This window comes from Pimephales promelas, chromosome 15 (genome assembly GCF_988280905.1).
Source record: "Pimephales promelas chromosome 15, fPimPro1.hap1.1, whole genome shotgun sequence".
In the NCBI taxonomy this organism is placed as follows: domain Eukaryota; kingdom Metazoa; phylum Chordata; class Actinopteri; order Cypriniformes; family Leuciscidae; genus Pimephales; species Pimephales promelas.
In genome coordinates, this window is record NC_142783.1 from 31,168,532 (window position 1) to 31,196,103 (window position 27,572).

At 36.0% G+C, this 27,572-nt stretch overlaps 1 protein-coding gene across 1 annotated transcript; it reads right to left on the reverse strand.

Annotated features, from left to right (window-relative positions):
• Window positions 1-330: 330 nt before the first annotated feature.
• On the reverse strand, window positions 331-25,017 carry pgfb (placental growth factor b). Its single transcript, XM_039666877.2, has 7 exons — window positions 24,513-25,017; window positions 5,678-5,714; window positions 4,453-4,649; window positions 2,748-2,827; window positions 2,473-2,502; window positions 2,338-2,400; window positions 331-1,501 (listed from the first exon to the last, which is right to left on the reverse strand). Exons 1-7 carry the CDS (start codon window positions 24,627-24,629, stop codon window positions 1,480-1,482), a joined length of 546 nt encoding a protein of 181 aa, XP_039522811.2. The 5' UTR covers window positions 24,630-25,017; the 3' UTR covers window positions 331-1,479.
• Between the last annotated feature and the right edge of the window lie 2,555 nt (window positions 25,018-27,572).

Below are 27,572 nucleotides of genomic sequence, written 5' to 3' on the forward strand. Positions count from 1 at the left end.
GATACTTTCTTAAGATAATGGCTATGTTTATGCAACTAGCCCCAGGGCTGCGTTTCCCAAAAGTGTCGTAAGCCTAAACTGATCGTAGAGACCATTGATGGCAATTGTTCAACGATCAACTTAAGCTTACGATGCTTTTTGGGAAACCCAGACCAGTGTGAGGAACTGTGAATGGATGAAGAAAACAGTTGAGGAACATAGATGAGTGAGTCCTCTCATGCTGATTGGATCATTTAAACTTGTTCCTCCCGAACTTTGTAAATAAAAAAAATGTCAAATTTTTTGGTCAAAATGACACACACATGTAGACATACACACCAAATATTTCACAAAACATTTTAATGATAATCAGAAATAAACAAAAGTCACTCTATTCTGAAAGTTACTCTTAGATTTGTATAATATTAATACATATTAACAGTATTTTATGAAAAACACACAACATTTTTATACATTGGGAATGAAATAGCCCTTTGGTGAAAAATCTTGCATTTATATTTAGGGCCCTACGCTCAGTCAGCAGCATAGATTATTAATGCCATATTAATGCCTCTTTGGTTCGATTCCGGCACTTTACAGACCCGAGTCTAAAGTGTGGGAAATTCAGTCATTTTCACAATAATAAAAATACACCAACATTCACTCGTATCGTGATGAACGTCTGTCTCGGTTCCTGTTGACTGGCCCTTTCAGAACAAAGTCTTTGTCCTTACACAGTGCACACATCAAATATGTTATTATTACCATAACTGAAAAACTATAATGATTTATGTTATTCCGGGATGACTTTCAGATCAGTATTATGAACACGTTGTGAATGTACGCACTGTAATTATTTTACTATTACCACTAGAGGTCAGTATGTCAATCCACTTCTTTGATGCTCAGGTCGAGGACTAAACCACCAGAGAAGCTTTAAAAAGAAAGCACTACATATGAAAACATCACCTAACCACGTTTTCACCTGTAAAGTGTAATATAGGCATAGTTGTGATAAGAATATCTTTGGCATTGTTTGTTCTGTGGTTCCTCCTGGATTTATTAACAAACACACAATGGCTCTTTTAATATATTGATTAATGGAACACAAACAGTTGTACTTCAGTGGATTTCAATAAATAAGAGTTGGAAAAGCTGGCTGCTAAACCAGTTCCTCTACTATTACTATACTACTTCTACTGCTACTAATGTTATTAATATAACACAATAAAATAATCTTATTATATTATAATAATAGAAGTCCTCAGGGTTTAAGTCAGTCTCAGATTTTAGGTTTGTTTTCTTCTTTAGAGACTAGCACAACAGGAGTTTCCTGTATAGATCACTGCAGACACAAGCCCCGTCACCATGACAACTGCGCATCTGGGATCGTGGGATGCGGAGCAGTGGCGGTATCCATGAGTGAATGATGATGATGGTGAGGGTCGCACAGAAGGGGGAGGGTGCGCGTGATTGGCTGGCATCTCGGCAAGACAGCGTTTACCTACGGGGAGGCTGACACCTGTGTGTGTGTGTGTGTGTGTGAGAGAGAGAGCACATATCACTGTAAGTGGGCTGCTTACACTCAGAAAACAATACACTCTTTGTCCTTGTGATCTTCAAATACATAAAAAAAAACCTGGTCGTATCAAAATGTCACTGAAATGTGGAGACATCATTTAAGCTTTGATTTAGAATGTAATAAGATGATTTTATTTAAGTGATAATGTCTGAAATTACTGGCTTTAAAGTCACATTGAAATTTTAAATGGTATATTGCAGGATTATAAACAGAGCTCTCAAGTTTTAAAGACAGGCAAGAGTGACATCCCCAACCCGTGTGATAACGAAAATATGACTAGGTCTAGAATACTTGTTTGAATCTTTTTTCGAGTCATTTGATTCATTCAATTAAAAAAAGATTCCTTCATTTTGATGAACGAGTTCGAACAGGAGAGTCACGAACGCGCATCACAGAACAGAACAAGGCGAGCATTTGTGCTTATAAAACTTAAACTTTTTAAATTATAGAATTTATTTATTTATTTTTACTTAATCAATTAAGTAAATTATGAAGAACTTGAAAATATATGGGGCCTTTGTAAGATTATTGTGGATAATTGGGTTAGGATAAAAGGTTTGGAAATACTGCTTTTTCACTGGGAAAAAAAAAAATCCAATGGGAAATCGCTGATGTTGATAAAATATATATATATTTAGATTTTTTTAAATACAGGAAAATATAGTTAAAAATAAATGTTAAGTGTATTATGCACTTTATGCTTATCTATGCTTATTATAATATTACATTGTTAGCTTAGCTACAAGCTAATGTAAAACTATCAATATTTAACTTACCTGTCACAGTCTTTCACTCTCTGTTTCTCCTTCCTTTTTCTCCCTCTATTTCTGGGTTTCCATCTACAAAAACATGAATAATCACTGTAATCCAACGTGTCAGTGTAATAGCATAAGTGTAGTACGACTTCTTACCTGTCTTGTTTTGTTGAAGGTTTTCTTAGTCTTGATCACAATGTAAGAGAAATCATGCAGAGATAAAAAGAAAAGCAGGGGGACTATTACAAACACACATTTCGTACATGGTCCATTGAATTCATCCAGAAAAACACATTCACAATTTCAACATTTATGTTCGATATTCAATTATGTTCAATAATCTATAATAACAATAAGCAGCTGTATCTCAAAATACAGTAGCTGTATGCAAAACATACGGTTACATAAAGCTGAATTGATCTTTTCCTTACCTACATTCACAGGCTTTGTGCTCCACAAAGGTCATCTCCACATATTCCTGGCCCTGCTCTGCTGGCTTAATCTTTAATAACTGAAAAAGTCAAAATATTAATATCCGTCGCAACTGTGTGCCTGACACAGACAAAACAATGTCTCAGTAAACAATGCCAAAGTTACCTCCAACAATCAAGGCCATTTTTATATTTAGGTCATAATATAATATAATATGCTCACTCGCCACTTTATTAGGTACACCTGTTTAACTGCTTGATCTAATCAGCCAATCACATGGCAGCAACTCATTAGGCATGTAGAAATGGTCAGGATGTTCACACTGAGCATCATAATGGGGAAGAAAGGGGATATAAGGCCCCGTTCACACAACAAGTCTTAATGCTCAATTCTGATTTTTTGCTCAGATCCCATTTTTGGTTTTGGCTGTTCACATTACCTTTTAAAATGTGACCTATATCTGATTCTAATGTGAACTGTTTGCATGTTTCAAACTAACCCGCATGTGCAAAAGAACAACAATGACATCATACGCAGGCCACTGTTGCACTAATGTCCGTGTGGTTATGGAGGAAGTAAGCATTCACGCTTTTATTTCTAAATGTCTGTGTAATGGAAGCCGTAAAATTAATGAGCAGGTGATGTTGAGGAGAAGAATGAAGAGAAAGAAAGCAAAATTGGCTATTTATTAATTAGCCCATATATTAATTAGGACTAACACCACACTCTCCCTCCATTGACTCGTTCCATCATTGTTCTCCATATGTATTCAAGTTTTTAATGTTACTGTCTGTGTCTGTTGTGTCTAGTGCTTACTCGCCGGCGCATAATTGTGTCAAATGTCAGATGTAGATTGACGCCAGAGTCACATTAAATCTGCCTTTGTTGAACACACTGCGGACACATTGAAAAAAATCAGATCTGTGTCCGATTTAGGATTACATATGAATGTGGTCTAAATCTGATTTAAAAAGATCAGATCTGGGCCAGATTTGAGTGTTCACACTATCTCTGAAGAAGTCTAACCTGGTCACTTGACCCCAAAAAAATCAGATTCAAGCCACTTTTGTCTGCAGTGTGAACGGGGCCTAAGTGAGTTTGAAGGTGGCATGGTTGTTGGCGCCAGACGGGCTGGTCTGAGTATTTCAGAAACTGATGATCTACTGGGATTTTCACACTTAACAATCTCTAGAGTTTACAGAGAATGATCAGAAAAAGAGGAAATATTCAATAAACTCTGTGGGTGAAAATGCTCAAATCATCTCAGACTGGTTTCTTGAACATGTCAATGAGTTCATTAAACTCAAACAGCCTCCACAGTCACCAGATCTCAACCCAATAGAGCATCTTTGGGATGTGACATCATGGATGTGCAACCGACAAATCTGATTCTCTCATGTCAATATGGACCAAAATCTCTGAGGAATGTTTCCAGCACCTTGTTGAATCTGTGCCATGAAGAATTAAGGCAGTTCTGAAGGCAAAATCTAGCATGGTGTACCCAATAAAGTGGCCAGCGAGTGTATAATATTTAGAGGAATCAAATGTTTAAGTACATTGCGGAAGCCAGTTTTCTCGCCAAAGTAAAAATAAAAGTAATTTTTAGAGAAATGTGAAAATAAAAAACAATTGTGAGATATAATGTCACAATTACAATCAGATCTGTTGCGCTTCTTTTGAATCCGTAAGTATTGTTGTTCTTACCTGCATAGTGATGTTAGATGTGAGTGTAGGGTGACACTCCAGGTTCTCATCTCCACAGCAACCAGCGCAGCGGACCAATGGCACGCAGGCAGGGCTGAAGATGTGCTCCACCTCCCCAGGGTACTCCTGAACCACTTCCACCAGCTTCTCTATAGTGCGGCAGAAGCTTTTTCCCCAAACCTCCTGAAAGAGCATCACTGCGGCAGACACACAGACATGAGACACGTTTAAAAGAGTGCTCGAACACACAAGAAGCAGTCACTGAGCAAACTATGATTAGGTCAGATAAGAACGTTTTACATAATCCATAATTAATCAATAATAAAGTATCTCATTCGACTAAAATATAGTTACTAAAATCTGAACTTCTCAATCTGGAAGGCAAATATACAATGCACTTCACAAGGGAAATATATACAGTACACAACCCACATTTATATATGCAGAAATGTACAATGAAATAGAAATGTTTGATTTACAAAATATCAGGGAAAAGAAAAATCTCAGCAGTGTGTGTGTGTCCTGTTTTTCATTTATCAGGATTTCTTAAAAGAGAATGTCCTGAGAAATGGCTCTTTATTACAAATTTTGACTTTTTATTGCCATATCACTCCCACTACTCTTACATCTGAAATAGAGGCTATAAATATTTATTTGACAGTAAATTTGTTTAAAAAACTGCCAAAAAGGCTCTAGTAAATAAATAACACATGGCAAATAAAAGGACTTGAGTCAAGTACAATGCCCCTTTTTACAGTTCCTGAAAAATATACATTTTTCATCTGTGTCTGATCCTCATAACCAACACAAATATGTTAAACAGAGATTTTTTTTAACTAGACACTCTTTTTATATGAGAAGAAATGTTTTAAACGATTGCATAATACTTCCATGTTTGATGGATTTGATAAAGTAGGTTGACCTCTGATGCCTCTATTGAGCCTCTGATGCAATCTGTGATAAAGTAGGTTTACGATCTGTTTAATTCATGTAATTAAAATTAAAGATGAATTAAAACAAAATTAATAATGAAATAATCCCATTATGGGAACCCATAAACAGTTCTATATATGAAGCACCTGACAGAACCCTTTAAGGTCATATATTGAACCTTTTCTTCTAAGAGCGTATCATCTAAACAAATTATGTAGAAATGTAGCAAGTTAAACAAGTATATCTGATGTGTATATATTTGATGTTTTAAGTTATGAGCTGATTCTCTTACCTTTAGCAGTGCTGTTAACATTTCCTAAGGAAGAACTCTGCAAAAAAAAAGTGTACAAAAAGACAGAGATTATTGATACTCTATAAAGGTTATGATAAAAAAAAAGTGTGAACACACTTCATCAATATATAGTTTTTTCGAAAAAAACATGTCATTTCGAGAACAGATTGCCCAAAAATGGTTTAATCTTCAGGTAAAGTTGAAATACAATTTAATAACAATCAATAATGTTGAGACTGAAAAAGCTTATAAAATGCACATTTCCGGTCCTTGATTCTGATTGGTTTAGCTGCATTGGGAGCCGTTGTAAATTACTCAACAATCACACACCTGTGACCTCATTATATCACTATTACTGTGTTGCTGTGGTTCCAGTATTAGGTATTTCAGCATATAACTGTTTGTTATTTATGTGATAAAGTATGAGTGACCCCTGTTGGCATCATGTTGGCACCCTTCACCTTTAATGGTGAGACCAGGCCCTGGTATGTGTGCTAAAAGTTTTATAAAACTTTCTATATATATATGTATATGTATATATATATATATGAAGCATAGGTTTCTTTACTAAGAAAGAACCCTTTGGCACAAAGGTTCTTTTTAGGCTATTATATTACATTATTGTGCAACATTTTGTAGTTGTAATTAAATGATTGTTTATTAAACTGTTGTAGTAACTTAATAATCATGCAGATTTTTGGAGGAGAAAAACTAAAATGGCACTCTTCGTGTGATATTGATTAACTACATAAAATGATATAAATATATACATTTTCTAACCCCCATATCTTGAATTTTGTGATCATTCACATGCATTCATAAATACATTTTAGGGTCTTGATGTTTGTCAATAATATGAAATATTTAATCCGGAAAGGTCAAAACAAATGATAATAATGAACCCAAAAGGTTCCATATAGAACCTTTTACCTGGTTACATAGAACCCTAAAGGGTTCTTATTATTGAACCCTTAAAAAGGATTCATAGAATCTTCTAGGGGTTCCAAATACGCAGCGCTGATAGGATGAATATATAACAGCTCCGCCAAACAATGCCCATTAGCTGTTCTGAATTCCCCGTAAACCACGGCTTCTTGGCGCCACCATTGCATTTATAAACCAGCAATAATTCCCTGTTGGTCCAGGCTGGTAATGTTGGTTAGTTACAGCTGGTATAGTACTAGTCTAGACATGCTTTTCTCATGCAAATTTGAGCTGGTGTATCTGGTATCTTCCCATGCTGGTGACAAGCATGAAAAATGATGCTGGTGATCAGAAATGCTGGACTTACATGACAGGGCCTTCAAACCACAGCCCCCTCTGGTGGCAGGAAACAATAATGCATGTTTCCCCTTCTGTGTTTTTACAGGGAAAGTCTCTCTAATGTGTGCCAGGACAAGAAGCTGAGCCGTATCATATTCTTGTTAGTGTGTGTCTGCATGTTCAAGTTGGAAATCTGCTTCCTGAGGTATAAGATTTAGCTATTTATTTTTCCCATTAGTCCATCTCCCTCTGCGGTTATTTTCAATTGAGCCTATGATAAACAGCGTGGCGCTTTTTTTCTATCAAGCCAGAAAAATGTAGGAATTGGTGTGGTTTTGAGTCAGTGCCTTGAGGGAAACAGCATGCGATACTTAAAAACAGATACTTTAAAACACTATAAAACAGTGTCTCCAAAACTTTTCTCAACCAAATATGATGAAATTGCAAGTGTTTATGCTTCATGCAGTCAACTTGAAAAGGGAAGTTGTCAATGTAACAACAGACAATTCTGAAATTTGACTTATCTCAAGTTCAATCCAAGTTCATTTCAATGCTATATTTTAAATAGTAATCACTTATTGCAACATGCTTATTGTGTGTTTTTTTTTTTACTGTGAAATATTTTATACAGGCTCTTTGCAACTTTGTATTTTAGCCCATATAAATGAGAAAAACTAGAGTTATAATTAGGCAATAAAAAGCATCTGGACACTTCACAGAGTTATTCACAGAGTTTAAAGGCCTATCGGTCAAAGCTTTCCGCACCACGGCAATAGTTGTGAAAGTGAAAGTGAAATCCTGCGGGGTCAATGTGATTACTACTGTGTTTGCCATTTTTTATTCTAAAACGAGGGAATTTACTGAGATATTTACAGTAAAGAGTAAGTACGTCCATTAACCCTGTAAAACACAGTTGGGAGTGCAGAACTTTCAGCATCCTGTTCCCTATTAAAAACTTTAAGCTTTAACAGCTTAAAGGACCATTTATACAGAACGCAATTTTTGTTATTGAAAATGCGAGATGCAGAGCAGTGGAGATGCTCACGTGATTATTTATGTGAGACACGCTTGAAATACGCCCGTCTAGCATAATTACATATAAAACAATGGGAAAGCAGCGCAATGCAATGCGAAAATTCAAAAAATCCAAGCAACCCAGCTATTGGAACATTTTAAAATTGGCTTAATGGATTTTTCATAATGTTAGCACAAAATCAGTATAAATCGGTCATGGAACGTTTTTTTCCATCTGGCATTTTATAAATGTGACTTTTTTGAGAATGTTCAGTGAACAAAAGTAATGTTCCTGTCACAGTCTTGTCATGTTTAGGTTTTTTTTTTTTTTGACCATTTCTAGTCAAAAGCTGTGTTCGAAATCGAACAAAGATGTTGATCCAGGAACAAGTTGTATACTTGGTGAAATCACATTTACTCATAAAGAATTAGTTCACTTAAAAATGAAAATTCTGTCATCATTTATTCATCCTCAATTTGTTTCAAATCTGTATGAATTTATTTCTTCTGTGGAAATAAACCAAACATATGATGGACCCCATTGACTTTGTAGGAAAAAAATACAATGAAAGTCAATGGGGTCCATCAAATGTTCGATTACAGACATTCTTCAAAATATCTTCTTTTGTGTTCCACAGAAGATAGAAATTCATACAGGTTTGAAACAACTTGAAGATGAGTAAATCATGACATTTTGCTTTTTAAGTGAACTATCCCTTTAATTTGTGTGTACAATAGAGACTACACAGTTAATACAGACAACATGATTTTACATTTACATATATTAATTTAGCTGACGCTTTTTATCCAAAGTGACTTACAATTGCTATATATGTCAGAGGTCGCACGCCTCTGAAGCAACTACACTCTTAGAAGAAATGGTTCTATTTAGAACCAGAAATGGTTCCATCCCCCGCTTCATATATGGAACTCCAAAATGGTTCTATATAGAACCATTTTTTTTTGGTAAAAGGTTCTATTGGCCAAGTATGGAACCCCAAGGTTCTATATAGAACCCAGAGGAACCCTTTTTTTAAGAGTGTATAGAACCTTTTAGGGGTTCCAAATACAGAGCACTGATAGAACCTTTTAAGGTTCTATATAGAACCTTTTCTTCTAAGAGTGCAGGGGTTAAGTGTCTTGCTCAGTCTCACAGTGGATTCGAACCCGGGGTCTCTTACTTTTATCCACTGCACCATCACCACCATTCTCCAATAAGCACATGAAAATATGTGTTGAAACCAAGCATTCCTCAGTCATTATATGGAACTATTTTTAAGTATTGAATGAAATATAAATGTTGCTCTTGACTTTGTTCCATCTTATATATTAATGATATAATATTTTACACTGAGCCCGACAAAGTGTATTTTGGGATTTCCTGGATAAAGCCTTAATTAAGCTTATATATCATAAGGTGGCTGTCTACTCTGGAATATGCGCATGTTGCCTTAACTGCTGTCTAGTTAGGCAGTGCAAGTTCAGTGACAGCGAGGGATAAAGGCAGGTCTATTCACAGACGGGTCTTTCAGACATGAGAAGGCAGGCTCTTGGCATCTCCATGCTCCTTTGGTCCTGAACAGAAGAGCAAGGTTCACAAAAACTTGGCACATTGACTCAGCTATGCGAGGGACCTCACGTAGCACCTCTTTCACCGCATGTGCGTGTGTGTGTGTGTGTGTGTAACCAGATGGGCTGCATGAAAGTAAAGTACTCATGAAGGTCCTACACTGGTCATAAATACTGAATGGGAATGTTATAGAGGACATCTCCTGTGACACCACCGGGAACGTACATAAGATCAATGCTTAAAGGTATAGTGTGTAATTTTGGAACCATTAGCAACCCCGAACGCTATTGGTTGAGCTAAGGACATTTCAATCTCTTGTTTCTTTCATTAGTTAGTAAATCATGAAGCTAATGAACAGTGTGATTAATATTTACTGTTCTATTGCATTACATTTGCCACTCTCAGTATTTTTATTAAGTGGTCATTTTTCTGTGCTCAATTGTAACTTGTCACCATTATGGTTTTATGTGTGGTAAGTGTTGACATCCGCGTGTGTAATAGTTTAATGTATTCTTGGTTTGTTCAGAATAATTTGATGAGGCCATGTCAGCGCCGAGGGCCATTATTAAAGTTGCTGACAGGACAGACTGCCCTGAAAACACTGTGGTGTGGGAGGATAAAGACTCACTCTGAATGCTAACTCTATTGGAATAAGTAAAAAAAACAACAAAATAAGATGAGTATATGCTAGTTTTACGTCATATAAGTTAATAAAGTACATTAAACCACCTTTTAATCAATCAACCAATCAATCAGTCTGTCTGTCTGTCTATATACACTCACCTAAAGGATTATTAGGAACACCTAATGCTAGAGGTCAGAGGAGAATGGGCCGACTGATTCAAGCTGATAGAAGAGCAACTTTGCCTGAAATAACCACTCGTTACAACCGAGGTATGCAGCAAAGCATTTGTGAAGCCACAACACACACAACCTTGAGGCGGATGAGCTACAACATCAGGAGACCCCACCGGGTACCACTCATCTCCAATACAAATAGGAAAAAGAGGCTACAATTTGCAAGAGCTCACCAAAATTGGACAGTTGAAGACTGGAAAAATGTTGCCTGGTCTGATGAGTCTCGAATCAATCAATCAATCAATCAATCAATCAATCAATCAATCAATCAATCAATCAATCAATCAATCAATCTATCAATCTATCTATCAATCTATCAATCTGAACAGACTGATGTGAACTTCAGGGTCTCCTACAAGCAGAAACATCAAGTTTAATAACTCCGATCTTGCGGTCCAGAGGATGCGAGGCAGGAAGCTTCAAGAAAAATAGGAAAGCAAACAAAATGGTAACCAAACATTTCTGCAGACTTTTGGCTCCTCTTAAAAATGTGGATTATGATAGAAACTGAGGGCATTACAAATGCAAAAGGAAAATGTGAGAGGCTGTTTGGGAAAATGTGCTGGCTCCAGTGATGGAGGCTTACACTGACACACTAGAGGTTCTGATGATGATGTCCTCTGTCACTAACACTGTGAACGGTCTTGAGAGTTTCCAGAAATGAGTCTTCTTACCTTGAATAATTTGACTCATGACTGGTTAAAGAAGTTCAAAATATCTATATGTTAAAATATCCTGCTATCCCAGCTTATTTTGCAGAGACAACTATATATAAGCAATCAGTTCGATTTATAAATCGTGCAATCGTTTTCTAACTGCGCACAGGTCAGAACCGTCTAGGATAAAGACCCCGTCTCTTAAATATGAATCCACAGTGACCTGAAGTCATGAAAGAGTATCCTTCCATCCTGTCTTTTCCAATTGATCCAGCAGTGTGGGAGAGGGCTGGCCTTCTTCGACAGGAAGAATCTGAGTAAACTGAAAAAGAGACTTCAAGCAGACACAAAGTCTATGGGAACTTTTACTTCAACATCACAAATTACAACAAAAAATCTATAAAACTGGTGCCAGACTGCACCCCTTTACTGGCAAAACTAAAGTGAAACAGGGAGGATCATGGGAATACTTCAATGATGCGTAATAACCACAAGCTTCTTTTATTTTTATTAATAAGAACAGAATCCTGTGATCATGGTTTCATGCAGGCTTTCGCTCGAGGTTACATTAATTCAAACTTCACAGTAAAAGAAGAAGAAAAAAAAAGCATTTTCCAGAAGAATTTCTGCTATTTTCACAAATATTACCCAACAAAAACAATGCTAATGCTTCTTGCCCAGTGCAAATATGTCAAATCAGAGTCCTGTATTACTCCAGCAAACAGCCGAATTTCAGACCAAATATTTGTGATTCAAATGCTATCCAGCTTTTGTCGCCAATTTGTGAGTTAATATAATATTTTGTTAAAAAAAAAAAAAAGATTTTAAATGCCTTTTGTTAGACTTTTAGATCGGTTCTAACATCCTGGCTAAAATATTATTACTTATATAACCATTATGGTAATATTTTATTGAAATTAAAGTGAGCAATAAACCTTGCTGCTTTTTAGACATGGTGGCAAAGAAAAGAAACAAATACTTCATCAAAACTGTTTCAACTTAGCACACTATAATAAACACATTATTACATTACTTCATGCTCAACATATCAATTAACATAATTTTAATGTATTAAATTCCTTTGAACTTAAAATTCATTACTGATCAAAACAGTCTAAATTTATCAAAACATTGTTTTTCAAACAAAGTTTTAAGTCAGTTACATATATATATATATATATATATATATATGATAAACTTTTAGAATTTTGAAATTAAAATAAAATGATCAATTAAATGTATGTATGTTTGTAGATAAACATTTTATAGACCGAGTAGTTTAAATAAGGAAAGGAAAATATAAATGGGGAATATATATAAATATATCAGTTTACTTTCAGGTCAAAATGGACCCCAACACAAAAGATGTAACAATTTAGTTTAAATGGTTATATCTCTTTTATTTTTATTTAAAAATCCAAAAAAAAAATCATGTATATTTTGACCGTCTTAACACATATGCAAAGTTTAATTTTCGTCTTATTGATTTTAAAAAAATGTTATGCCTCATCCAGGTCAAAACGGACCCATATGCATTAGTTAATTAACATTTCTGTGTTTAGATTATTATTATTCAGATTCCAGTGAGAAAAATTGTGAAGGACAACGCAAACCATATTTCCTTGCTCAAAAACATCTCCACATAAACTCCTTTGAAATTGGCCAACCATAGATAATTGTGCTCATTATTACAGTAAGCCCTGTTGTGGCTATGTAAATGGTAGCAAATTGCCTCCAGATGAGAGATTAAAGCCTACAGAGTGGATGACAGTCCCCTGAGTGCCACTGAAGGAAGGACAGATCCATTTTTCCTGATTGTGATTGCGCCTCGTCCCCAGGGCCATAACCAGGCCTGTACAGGAAAGAGCCAGGGTCCCGTCACCACAACAACTCAAGCTACTAACTGAGCCGTCTGGAAGCATGTGTTAATGAATGCATGAGGGGCTGCCGAATATTTCATGAGGCTTGCATAGTCGATCCATAGGTCAGTAGAAGTTTCTTCATCCTATAGAAAATTCAAGCTAACAAGCCTGAGATTCCCAAATAAAATATTCGCTACAGCTGAATTAATGCACTATATTAATTCATGTATTAAATCTTGTGATACCTGCATTGATACGAAGCACAATAGTCAGTGTTTTAAAAATATGCCTAAAAAATTCCACTGGTAGTAATGTAGGCATAGAAAATCATTCCTACATACAATTTGTTTATGCATTAACTAAAAACGGCTAAAAAGAAATATTTTTTTAACGTACAGACGACAACTTTGTCAAACTGATCCCCGTTCACAAGGATCTGGAAACGATTACAAACGCTGTATTATTTATGCCAGGCCAGTAGATGGCGATGTTACTTTGAAAAGAGACGTCAAACGGCTATATGTAATATGCATGCGGATGACGTCACCGTTTTCACAAATTCCTGTTTTTTTGTAGTTTGCACGAAGATGGTTAGCGGTATTGTTTAAAAATAAAACTTGGACTTTTAAACCTGTTTTCAAAAGTTTGCGTTTACAGGGCCCCAAAACGTTGTTGTCGTGTAAATGAACGAAAAATGCATAAAAAAGTTTTCCGTTTTAGTTGAAATTTATGCCGTGTAAATACCCCCTAAAATGTTAACCGTTTTATCTATATACATCAAAATATACAAAAATATGAATGAGGTCACTGAATGTGTCACACCTTTCTGTAAATTTTGCATAAACCTATTATTTATTTTTTTGCAAGCTGAAATTTCCATATAAATTCCGTATAAGAATAAGTGGAGCTATTTTTAGTTATTAAATATACAACATTATAAAAATGTAATCTAAATTTAAAACAACAAAATAAAATACTGTCACTATAATTATTATTATTAATGTAATTGACTTTAATAATTTTTTGATTTAAGGGTTTTACAAATGATTAAAGTATAAATAGTCTATATATATTTATATGGTTTTATTTTTAGTTGTGTTATACATTTTTACATGTAAATGTATTTACTAATTGGTATATGTATGTAATATAAAGGTAAATAGTGGATTTCTCTCGTCTCAGGGGAAAATGAGAGAGTGTTGCACGACCATTCAATAGTATTTAATGGAAATCTTAATGTAAATGGGTGGAGTGACCCTTTAAAGGAGCAGTTATCCTCATCACATTATGTACAGTGACGGCAGTGTTGGAAGGATCAGTGGACAGTGTCGGCTCAGGTGTTCACTGGAACTTGAATAAAAAGCTGCACTCGTGTTCTGGAGGCAGAGGAAGCCTGGGCAGACACAGATGGTCAGACTCAAGTATTATGCTGTAAGTGTTGACGGAGAGGAAGCACCTGCGTGAGAGTGCTCATAACACACATGCTGTCGCTCCTGTCACTCTCTCACTCTCATCCCTTAATTGGTGGGGTTTTCCTGACTCATTTCTTCAGCCTTTGTCCTCTGCTGCTGTATGTTTCTATGGTGTGTGCTTTCTGAGTCACATCCTCTCTTCTATTTATCATGACTCTTTTATTTATTTATTTATTTTTGGCACAAATATTAACTCGAACACAACTCAAACACAAATATTAACTCGAACACAAATATTATTTCTGTGAATTTTGTTTTCTTCCTCGCCTATATTATGCAAAATTATATCTATCTATAATATATACAATTTAATACATTTATTTGTAACATTTTGCAAATATTTAGAAACTATTCTATGCATTACTATAAATCTATCCATCTATCCGCTCTCTGTTGAGAATTGAGATCACTTAAAAAGACATTGGCTAAGTTAAATAAAAATGCATGACCTTCAATTTTGAAACTTATCCTGCAATATTTATAGAGTTCTCTGCACTCTTACAAATTAATCTGCATATTCCACACAGATTGCTCATAACTTCCATTCCATACTGAAACACTGCCCACCCATTCAGTAGTGATTCAATGAATCTGTACATTTACAGGTATGAATCTGCTCTCCACATAATTATTGGATCTGGGCAAAATCACAAGTGCACTCAGAAACGTTGCCAACACCATCTTCTGACATGAGATCAGATGACCAAAATATCCAACAAAGCAGGTATGACCCTCACTTTTAAAAACAGACACTCACTCTAACCGGAAGCTAGAAACTGTGAATTAACACAAAAGCCTCAAAAATATTCCAGAACCACTATCATGTCTAGAGGGACTGAGGACTAAGGCAAACACGAAGATTACCAGAACATAAAGTTACATGAAGCGAGAAAGACAATGTACATGATGCAATGAGGAAGGAAATGAAAGCTGGCATGTCGCATGACCCCCCAAAAAAGAAAATGTATTAACACTTGGAGGAAAGACTATGGAAGTGCACACTGCAGATGACACCGGAGACAGGAAGGTTAAAAAAAAGACAGGAAAAGAAGAAAATAGATTGGCTGCAATAATAGCAATGAACGAATGAACCTGCACATTCGGTAAAGTAATTAAAGAATATGATGTATAACAATGCATTTATCAGCATCAGTCACACTAACAACAAGGCTAAATACTTCAGCTGGTTTACTAAACATTTAGGGACAACAAGTGGTAACAGACTTTCTAAGAATCTGTAATATCCTACTTCTTAACCCTTTCCTCGCCACCGACTGACGTTTCCATCCATCATTTATGACACAACGCTTCCCCGCCATAGACCTTATTCACAGCAGCGCCATCTTTGATTTTTAACAGCAATGAAAGTGAGACTGATAGACTATCTCTTCAGTGGGTTGTACTCATAAACTGTAAAAAACATGGACAAAGCGTCTGTGACGTCACCCATAGACTTTATGAAGAACAGTTTTGAGGCTGTTTATGGGGTGTATGGGCGGCCCCATACTGGAAAATCTTGGGAAATACAAAATACAAAAGTTTCAGAAAGGATACAAAGGTGGTGTTATGTGTTGTGTCAGATCATGGCCGAGACGTAAAATTCACTCGGCGCAGCCCGTTATCAGCTGTCAATCAAAGTTAACCGCCCTTATTTGTCATTCATTTTATATCTAAATACGATCTAAACTAACGAGTTAGAAAAAAAATTTACCCCCCTCACAGTTGTCAGGCACGTGGAACATATTGAAGATTACAATATCAACCAGATACAGAAACACCGCAAATACACAAAACTCAACCAAATAAAGAAACATTGCAAATACTCAGAATGCATCCAGATACAGAAAGACTGCAAATACTCTCAACTCAACCAAATACAGAAACACTGCAAATACTCACAACTCAACCAAATACAGAAACACTGCAAATACTCACAATCAACCAAATACAGAAACACTGCAAATACTCACAACTCAACCAAATACAGAAACACTGCAAATACTCACAACTCAACCAAATACAGAAACACAGCAAATACTCACAACTCAACCAAATACAAAAACACTGCAAATACTCACAACTCAACCATATACAGAAACACTGCAAATACTCACAACTCAACCAAATACAAAAACACTGCAAATACTCACAACTCAACCAAATACAGAAACACAGCAAATACTCACAATCAACCAAATACAGAAACACTGCAAATACTCACAACTCAATCAGATAAAGAAACACTGCAAATACTCACAATGCAACCAGATACAGAAACACTGCAAATACTTACAACTCAACCAAATACAGAAACACTGCAAATACTCACAATGCATCCAGATACAGAAACACTGCAAATACTCACAATCAACCAAATACAGAAACACTGCAAATACTCACAACTCAACCAAACACAGAAACACAGCAAATACTCACAATCAACCAAATACAGAAACACTGCAAATACTCTCAACTCAACCAAATACAAAAACACTGCAAATACTCACAACTCAACCATATACAGAAACACTGCAAATACTCACAACTCAACCAAATACAAAACACTGCAAATACTCACAACTCAACCAAATACAGAAACACAGCAAATACTTACAATCAACCAAATACAGAAACACTGCAAATACTCACAACTCAATCAGATAAAGAAACACTGCAAATACTCACAATGCAACCAGATACAGAAACACTGCAAATACTTACAACTCAACCAAATACAGAAACACAGCAAATACTCACAATCAACCAGATACAGAAACACTGCAAATACTTACAACTCAACCAAATACAAAAACACTGCAAATACTCACAACTCAACCAAATACAGAAACACAGCAAATACTCACAATCAACCAAATACAGAAACACTGCAAATACTCACAACTCAATCAGATAAAGAAACACTGCAAATACTCACAATGCAACCAGATACAGAAACACTGCAAATACTTACAACTCAACCAAATACAGAAACACTGCAAATACTCACAATGCATCCAGATACAGAAACACTGCAAATACTCACAACTCAACCAAATACAGAAACACAGCAAATACTCACAATCAACCAAATACAGAAACACTGCAAATACTCACAACTCAATCAAATACAAAAACACTGCAAATACTCACAACTCAACCAAATACAGAAACACAGCAAATACTTACAATCAACCAAATACAGAAACACTGCAAATACTCACAACTCAATCAGATAAAGAAACACTGCAAATACTCACAATGCAACCAGATACAGAAACACTGCAAATACTTACAACTCAACCAAATACAGAAACACTGCAAATACTCACAATGCATCCAGATACAGAAACACTGCAAATACTCACAACTCAACCAAATACAGAAACACAGCAAATACTCACAATCAACCAAATACAGAAACACTGCAAATACTCACAACTCAATCAAATACAAAAACACTGCAAATACTCACAACTCAACCAAATACAGAAACACAGCAAATACTTACAATCAACCAAATACAGAAACACTGCAAATACTCACAACTCAATCAGATAAAGAAACACTGCAAATACTCACAATGCAACCAGATATAGAAACACTGCAAATACTTACAACTCAACCAAATACAGAAACACAGCAAATACTCACAATCAACCAGATACAGAAACACTGCAAATACTTACAACTCAACCAAATACAGAAACACTGCAAATACTCACAATCAACCAAATACAGAAACACTGCAAATACTCACAACTCAATCAGATAAAGAAACACTGCAAATACTCACAATGCATCCAGATACAGAAACACTGCAAATACTCACAATCAACCAAATACAGAAACACTGCAAATACTCACAATGCATCCAGATACAGAAACACTGCAAATACTCACAACTCAACCACATACAGAAACGCAGTGAAAAATGCACAGACCACAGCAGAAATGTTTCAAGGGAACCCCAAAGTGTCGAACCTGACTAGGACATGCTTATTGTTTGTCAATCAGATTTGAATGGTGAGTTTTCTGTTTATTTTAACATCCTATCCTGTACATTGTGAGTATTAGCAGCACATTTCAGTATCTGGTTGTGCTATGAGCATTTGCGGTGCGTTTCTCTGGCACCGTATAAATAGGTGAGGTAGCCCTTTAAACCCTAGCTTCCATCCATTACAGACAAATCATCATGGGTGACACGTAAGCTTATGCTGAGGACAGCATGACACATGGAAGAATTTCTCCCAGTGCCTGACTCAACATATTTCGGGAACACTCCGCCCGACACGAGAGGGCTGGAGAAGACATTTATAAATGGTCTTCACAACCACATGGCCAATATTTACTTTCTCATTCTGTTTGCTTTTCTCCAGAAATGGTTAACAGTGGCAGAGCAGATGAGACAGGCAGGACGGGCGAGGCAGGCAGCACAAAGGAGACATCTCTCCCTAGAGAAGAAAATAAATGCATGGGAGGGAGCTCACATTATTCAGCAGCACAGACTCTGTCCTAGTCCATTGGGAGTAGCATTTCATTCCACCCAGGGGCAAAAGGTGATCTGAATGCATTGCACTGCACCAGTTAGCACTAGATAGCCAGTCTGCTAAGAAACCAGTTTAATAAAGATCCAGTATCAGCATCAAAATAGCTTTAACTAAAAGGTGCTAAGCCCTTGGTCTTATCCAAACAGGACAGTGTCCTCGTGTGTGTGTATATTGGTTAATGATGTATATAATCACAAACTGAAAACTAATGCTTTATATGTATGCACTGGAAGTTGGAATACTGGGATGAGACTTGAGACTTGTTTGGTGTATCGAAAAAAAAAATTCCATCAAGCTTGCACAAGTAAACCATTTAAAGCTTATTTCATGCTCAGTCCACTGAGTTTAAAATAGGCTTTAAATTATATGCATTCAAGTTCTCTTTATGGAGCTTTTTAAGACTGTAATGTAGAGCATCTGTGCATTCTGGCACTATTGTCTCCAAATAATTGTTTAAAGTGAAAAAATCAATAGCATTCATTTGAGTGCCCACAAAAATGTTGGGTTCTGTAACAACCAAAGCGCTCAAGAGGGCCAGATGTATTATTGTGCAAGAATCTGAAACTTATTTGTTCAGAAAAAATGCTTGTCACAATATATCATTATTAACGATAAAGGTGATAACCGTTAACAAAAATGAAATGGAAAAATAATGTTAATACTACACATACTGTATGATAATACTGGTTTACATCCGAAGTCACATACTTCCCTACTAGAAGGGAGTCTCGTAGTAGGCAAAAAGCAGTATGTGAAAAGAGTAGTATGTGCGAATTCACAGTATTTGTAAAAGATGAAAAGTACCCGAAGTGTGCAATGGACAATTTACTATGCCATGAGGCCACAGGAGAGGATTTTTTTGGTCATACTAGCTTTTTTAATGGTCACAAAGTAATTACTGATTCAAAAGAAGTATCTACTCAAAGAGTTGGGATTTTGAAAGCCGCCATTGTAAATAATCCAGTGCAACTGGTTGACACTCCAACACAGTAGGTGGGAGTATTGCACCTTTGCACTGTTTTTTAAAGAAAAACGTACTGTAAAAAAGACTCTTCTTCCCCCCACTGTAAAAAAAAATTAAGCCAAAATATCCCAGAAATTGTCTCAACCCAACAAGTCTCAACCACAAGCACAGCTGTCAATCATGATGTTACACCCCCTTTTTATAGAATAATATAACTAACTAAAACCAAACTGGAAAAATGAGCCCTTGAACATGTCTGTGTGATAAGAACTACCCAAAATGACAGAAACCATCTTTGGAAATAAATTATTTGAAGTATAATTGGATTTTTTAGTTTGGCCCACATCCCATTCGATTACATGGAGAGGTTGGGGTTTATGACCTGTACTGCAGCCAGGGGGCGATCAAAAGGCTTTGGCCTCACTTTTTAGGACTCTTTTGGCTGATGATAACTTTATTGTTTTTTCAAAATTTCTATTGGTATGGAGGTAATATTTTTTTGGGAATTCCTTTGGTTACGGAACTCATGTAAGGAAAAATCTGTTGCTGTGACGGCCCATGAAATAAACACAACATGCTATTACCTGCTACAGCGCCTCATGTGGTTAGCCTGGAATTTAATTTCAGTATCACATTGTGTATGAAATCAAACTTCTTTCAACTATTGTATTCACATCATGCAGTGATCTCCCATGTAATACCCATCCTGAACTGATATATGCTGTCCGTATTTTAACCTCTGTCACACAAACACTAAAATTTCCCTGAGTTTTCCTCAAGTTCAAAGAAACCATCTGTGAGAAGATTGTCCAACATTGGGAATGATACAGCAACTCTCTTCCTTATACAAGTGATCATTACAAGATTGCTTCAAACAGATCCTCCAGAAACAGAGAACATGACATGAACACATTGTATAAAAGCAATATGAATATCCATTCATTTCCAAAAACAACACAGTCAATGCCTTAAAGGCAGGTGGAAAAGTATTAGGCTCAAGGACAAACTTATGCGGGTTTCAAGAAAAACTTTTCCGTGCATGTGCTTTTCACATGGCATTTTTATTTTAATGAAATGAATGAACTATATTTTATTTTCGATAATGTTTGTTTATTTTGTATTTTTAGGGAATTGTATGGAACTAAATTGAATTTATGCAGTTATAATCCATTTTTTCACTTTTTGATCTTTCCAACCTAAACTGTCATAAATATGCAATGCTTTAGGAGCACAGACGTAAGTTTGGTCTCTTAAAGAAAACACTCGGCAGATTATTGCTGAGGGGGGAAAATGTTTTTAAAAGTGAACTTAAAATTTATAGAATTGTTTATTGTTATGAAAACTGCACAAAAATACTATTTTTAGTTTTTATATGAAGTTCATATTTTCCAAAACATGTTTTACGCTAAAACTGCAAGAAACTCAAAGCCATAAATCTAAACAAGTTTTGTTTCAAAATTAAGGTTGATATATTAAAAAAAAAGAGCTTTCAGTGCGCTTTTGTTTGGGCGCAGTTTCCATTAAATTAGTTTCCCAATCATTTCCAATGCGGTAATTTTTTGACCATGAAAAATACAAGTGTGACTATTTTTTTCAGGACCATCATGTCCATGATTTGTGTGTGTGTGTGTTTGTGTTCACATAGCAAGTGCAAAACCTTTACCAAGTTTTGTACCATCCCATTGAAGTAAAAAATTATATACAGTATAAAAAACAACACAACAAAGCATTTTGTAGACAAAAATGACCGAAGAGCACCAGAGAGTTAGGGGCCAATAAAATGTAATTTCACAAGTTCACGCTTAAATATAGTCAGAAAATATGTGTATCAGGCGTGCTGTCCAAGGAGAGGTCTCTGAGCTCAGAATTTGGCCCAAACCCAGAGCACTCTCCCCTTAATCCCTGTCTGGGATCGCAATAATGGAAAGTGAGGAGTTGGGGTGGAGGAGGTAACCGAGGTAAGTCGGCTCTACATAAGCTGATTGTTTCGATTTTATGAACATGCTCCTCCTGAACTTTGTTAATTAAACAATATGTGGTTTAACCATCAAGCTATCAACCATCAAAGTAGTAGCAAAAGGCTCTTTACAGCTTGAATAAATTGGCATCACATATTAATTTTAAAAAGGTTGAAAAAAAATGGTGCCATGTCAAATGAATGATGCTTTGTGAAGCATTTAAATGGAAAGACGTGCATTAATTTAGAGGAAGTGCTAAATATTTCACAAGTGCTTAACCTTCCCTTTAAAAAAAGATCACCATCAATAGCAACTGCAGGTGTTTCCCCAATGGTGAACGTCATTTCCCCAAGTATAACATGTTCCTGGATCAACGTCTTTATTGATCCTGGAACAATCAGATTTAAAGTTTACAGTTTATGTCAAGATTATGCTTACATCCAGGGTTAGGAGTTTCTACATCACTATTATTCACCTATTATTTTATATTTTTGGGATTATAAGTTATAAGACAAAATTTTTGACTGGAATGTTGCTCCAGGATCAACAAAATATGTTGACCAGGAACATGTCTTACTTAGCAAAGTCACGGTGACTGTTTGGGAACTTCCTGTAACTCCTGATATAACTAAGTTTTGACGCAAGCACAAGAGAGAGGGACAAGAGAAGACAGAGACACACCCACACCTGGTGCACGGCCAGTGATACACTCTTAGAAGAAAAGATTCTATATAGAACCTTAAAAGGTTCTATCAGTGCTCTGTATTTGGAACCCCTAAAAGGTTCTATACACTCTTAAAATAAGGGTTCCTCTGGTTTTATAGAACCCTGGGGTTCTGTACTTGGCCAATAGAACCTTTTACCAAAAAAAAAATGGTTCTATATAGAACCATTTTGGAGTTCCATATATGAAGCGGGAACCATTTCTTCTAAGAGTGTATGAGAGACGCCATTAGTGTTTTTGGGAAAAATGAATGGAGGCGTAAGTCATTTGTGAGGTCCGGAAGAAGTGTGTGGTTTTTGGTTTTACTACGTCTGATAAACTTTGTTTTAACCTGCCAGATTAATATCGATGACAAAAGAACATACACTTTTCACTCTTTTAATGTTTGTCACTGCTCATTTTAAGCTTCTGTAACTAGACAATACTCGATTTGCAGCAAACATTTCCTTCACTACCATTCTCTGAAATGATAAACATGATCTGAAAGATTGATAATCAGATGAAAGCTTCAGTTGTAGTGTGGATGTAGGTTAGACAGACATTTTAATCTGCTTTGACACAAAACACTACTTCAGTACCGTACCGGTAATAAAAACTGTCAAACATTAGGTTGAGGGCCTTCCATGAAGTGTGGTGATGAACCGTGTTTGGCTATTTGAACTACACACATTACTAACAGGTGCATAAGCCCATTTGTGCATGTCCTCGAACACATTTGTTCAATGAGAATGAATGAATGGATAAGAAAGTTGAGGTAGACTCTCTTGCCAACATTTCTTCTTACAGCCAAAACTTGAATTAGCCATCTCGCATAACGCAAGGTGTGATATTTTACCTTGAGATGTGGGACAATTATCTTTTTATTCAACATTGTGAAACTAGTTTCGAATATAGACATCTTAGTAGTTAAAAGGGATAGTTCACCCAGAAATTAAAATTCAGTCATCATTTACTCACCCAAACCTGTATGAGTTTCTGTCTTCTGTTGAACTAAAAATAAGTTTTTATTTATTCATACACAACTGTTTGGTTACCTACATTCTTCAAAATATCTTCTTTTCTGTTTGACAGAAGAAAGAAATTCATAAAGGAACAACATGAAGGTATAAGTAGCCTATTTTTATTTTGGGGGTGAACTATCCCTTTAAGAGCACATGCTAGTTCTGACGACTAATTAGTCTCTCATTATCTTTGAAAACAATAGAAAGCCTATACAAATATGGTCTGACTGTCTAATTTGATGATTTTGTCATCCATTCATCATAGCCTACTAAGTAAGGCGAGTCAGAGCGTCACACACACGCCTGTGGGTTAGTTAGAGAGGGGTGATGCAGTTCGTCACGTTTCGTTTCATGACTCAACGCTTTCTCTTGCAGCACTTCAAAAAGGGATCAAGTTATAAAAACAGCCGTCTGCGAGGCTTTACTGGCAGCCGTGTCAAAAGTAAACTGACTAATTCATTCAGTCAGGTTTTTCATGACTGTCAGCTGCACGTAGACACGTTCAAATCCTCCTGATCCTCTTTTTAATTCATTTATACTTTAGAAAGGAATCTATCAATTGAGTAGGCCTATCTCTGTTCTGGGCACGTAAGCTAACAACCATACCGGAGCGTCTAAACATACAAGTTTATATTCTCACACCATAAGGGCAATTCACACTGGACACAGATTCAGATACATCGCAAGGGAATAGAACAGGCTTTTCTTTAACTTTTTGAAGTTGAATTACTTTTAATTAGATATCGAGACCAACAATTAAAAGATGTGCATAATTTTCAAATCGCACGAACGCGATCTTGCGTGATAGGTTAGGGTCTCGCTCCATAGATTAAAATAGGGTTCTTGCAAAGTAGCGTGACACCGCTTGCAGCGTAGCCTATATGGATTATAATTTATGCAGTTTAAATGTATGCAAAAAAAAAAAAAAAAATCCTATTATGCTCACCTGTGCAGGTAAAAGGTTAATCTGGACCGCAGCAACTATTTGTAACAGTGACGTCAAATAACTCATCTCGAATGCCAGGGAAAGTCTAGTCGTAGAAAAATCCAAACAGTAGTCCATCCAAATAGTAATGTCAATACGGAAATTTCAACATATATTCCACAAACAGTTCTGGATGGCCAGCTCGTGCCGTCCTCGTCGGCAGTAAAGTGTCCTCAGCTTTCTCAAAGCGTCTAATGCGCTAAATATATTAGCAATTTTTGATCTTATCTTTTTGGTTTCATAAAAAAAAAATAATCAGTGACGATACGTCACTTAATTGCATCCAATCTATATCGCCTCGGGTAGATGTACGCGAATACCAGCGGTAAAATGTTTAAAATAACCCGTACTTTTTAAAATTATAGTTGGCAGTATTAATCGTCCTCTTGAAATGCAGCATCTGTTTCCTAGTGCTCGCGCATTTCCCAAATAGAGTGGCACACTTCCACATCAGCGCCCTGACTACCTTTCAACAAGTTGATCATTTAAATCTCCTCCTCCTCCTGAAAGCCTTGCTCATGTTCATACTGTCCTCCCACTGCCCTCCCCTCCATGGACTCACATCTCACACTTTATTTCACTTTCCACACTAAATCAGTACTTTTTTTTTGGTTAAATATACATACATATGTGTATTTATATATATATATATATATATATATATATATATATATATATATATATATATATATATATATATACACACAAAATAAATATACACATAGCAACAAACATATATTATGTAAACACAACCTTTTATTTTGAATACGATTGAATGCGATTACAAATATATATATATATATATATATATATATTAGGGCTGTCAAACGATTAATTGCATTCAAAATAAAAGTTTGTGATAACATAATATATGTGGGTGCACTGTGTATAATTATTTTATAAATATAAATACACACACATGCATGTATATTTAAAAAAAATATATTATTTATATATAAAATATTTATATATAATATAAATTAGATATAAATCTATAAATATTTCTTAAATATATACAAGCATGTGTGTGTATTTATATTTATAAAATAATTATACACAGTGCACCCGCATATATTATATAAACACAAATTATGTATCATTATTATATATATGTAACTGTTTTTTACATGTTGTACTTTTTTTTCGGCACAAATGTACCGATATTCCACCGATATACACTTTCATCAATACTTGAATTCATGTTGTCATAAATCAAAAACACGATAGCATATAGAGGCCAGTTGCGCAGTTTTGAAGTAAGGGTCCAAGTTAATAACTTATGGCGGTTAAAATCCAACATCAATGTTTTCTAAAGGCTTGTAAACTACATTTCCCTGTGATACTTTCATGCCACATGTTATCGTGTCCTAGGACAATACACAAACTTTAAAGTATATATATGTTGATGTTGGTCCATTCAGCAATAGTTTGCGCAGTCCAAAGTCTCAGAATTCATCTAAAGCAGTATGGGGTCCACAGTCAGTCAGATCAGAAAAAAGCACAAGCTCAGAATAGACACCATGAGAAACAAACAAAATCCTTTGCTGAGTGCACTGTATTATTATGAAGTAGTGAAGCACTCTCGTACGAAGACATTTGAGACTGTATTATTAGAATAAATCAGACGATGCACGGAGATGTGCTGTTCCATATTCTGTCACTGTGTATGCATGCCTATTTGTGTGTGGTTTAGGGCAATGGGGTGAGCCGTAAGGATTCTTTCCTTACTCGCACAACGTTTATATACAAGTATGTGGTGTTTGCAGTAGGGCTGGAATGCACTGGCGGGAGATTCTTCAGTTTCACTGCATTCTTCACACCATGTTGACTGACAGGGCCTCTATGTGCTATTGTAAAGAGCACGCTTTGGTAGATGGTGTCAGCAAACAGCGAGTTCCGCCGCTGCCTCAGATTACCCATTCTCACAGCTCTTGGGCACCAAGTCAGTGAGTGTTCAGCTCACCTTTTGAACTAATCATGCTATTTAGTATATCTCAACATGCATTTAATCTTTTTAAAAGGGAAATATATAGAAAAATTTGAGTGGTGCCTGTCCGGTTCAAAACTTGCTGCAATGGAAAAGGGTGTGCGATTGCTCGGTTAGTGTGGTTCATTTGAATATGTGTGAATCCTGCCATCTGAACCCTGGTGTGCACCAAACAAGTGAATTAACTCTGGAATTTTCAAATAAAAACAGGACATGATGTCATGTCAGATGCGAGCCTAAAAAGGACAGAATGATCAAGCGTCATAAGCTTATGATTTGCACAAAACTTTAGCGATATTTTCTAAATGTCGATAAAAAAACTATTACGAAATGACGGCGTGTTTTTGATGAAAACATTCCAGCATTTTTCTCCATTTAATGACATGGGGGTGAGTAAATTATCAGCAAAAGTTTTTTCGAAAGTGAACTACTCCTTTAACACGCCTCCAAAGAACGACATCACTCAACCCCACCCCTTTCACCAGCTGACTGAAAAAAAGCTAGATCGCAAAATAAGCACGTCATAAGAAAACGTTTGGTCTTTACATACAAACTTTTACAGTGACTTAATTTGTGTCAGGAGAAATATTGATTCTATGTCTTTAGAAAGAGTGAGCATTTCTATTCATTTTCCAAGCAATTATGTAATCTGAGGAGGTTTGAACGATCTCTCTCATCTCGATATACTGGTATTCTTTCAGCCAGAGCAACAGATGGGAGCTCAAGGACAGGAAACAGAAGTTATATGAGTTAACCGCAGTATGTGTCATTTATGACATGCGGATGCATTAGTCGGGTATCAAAAAAGGCACTGGGAAACCAAATAAATACACGATTATAATCATATAGGATTTGTCTGCGTTCTTCAAGCAGGTATTTTCCCTGTATTTATTATGGCAATGGTTAGCATAAGTCGCCTTTAGCGGTGCATAAATATACTTCTGCCTTATGTAATCAGAATCCCCATTGGATCTCAATAGGAAGTTATTTCAAACGCTTGCTGGTGTCTAATGTCTTAAATGTTGAGCTTAGCA

Excerpts from the sequence above, each read along its gene's own strand:
- pgfb (XM_039666877.2), bottom strand. The coding sequence starts at position 24,629 with ATGGACTACTGTTTGGATTTTTCTACGACTAGACTTTCCCTGGCATTC. Across the intron at positions 5,715-24,512 it reads TTAACCTTTTACCTGCACAG|AGTTCTTCCTTAGGAAATGT; the intron begins GTGAGCATAATA and ends TTTTTTTTGCAG. Across the intron at positions 2,401-2,472 it reads CCTTCAACAAAACAAGACAG|ATGGAAACCCAGAAATAGAG; the intron begins GTAAGAAGTCGT and ends ATGTTTTTGTAG.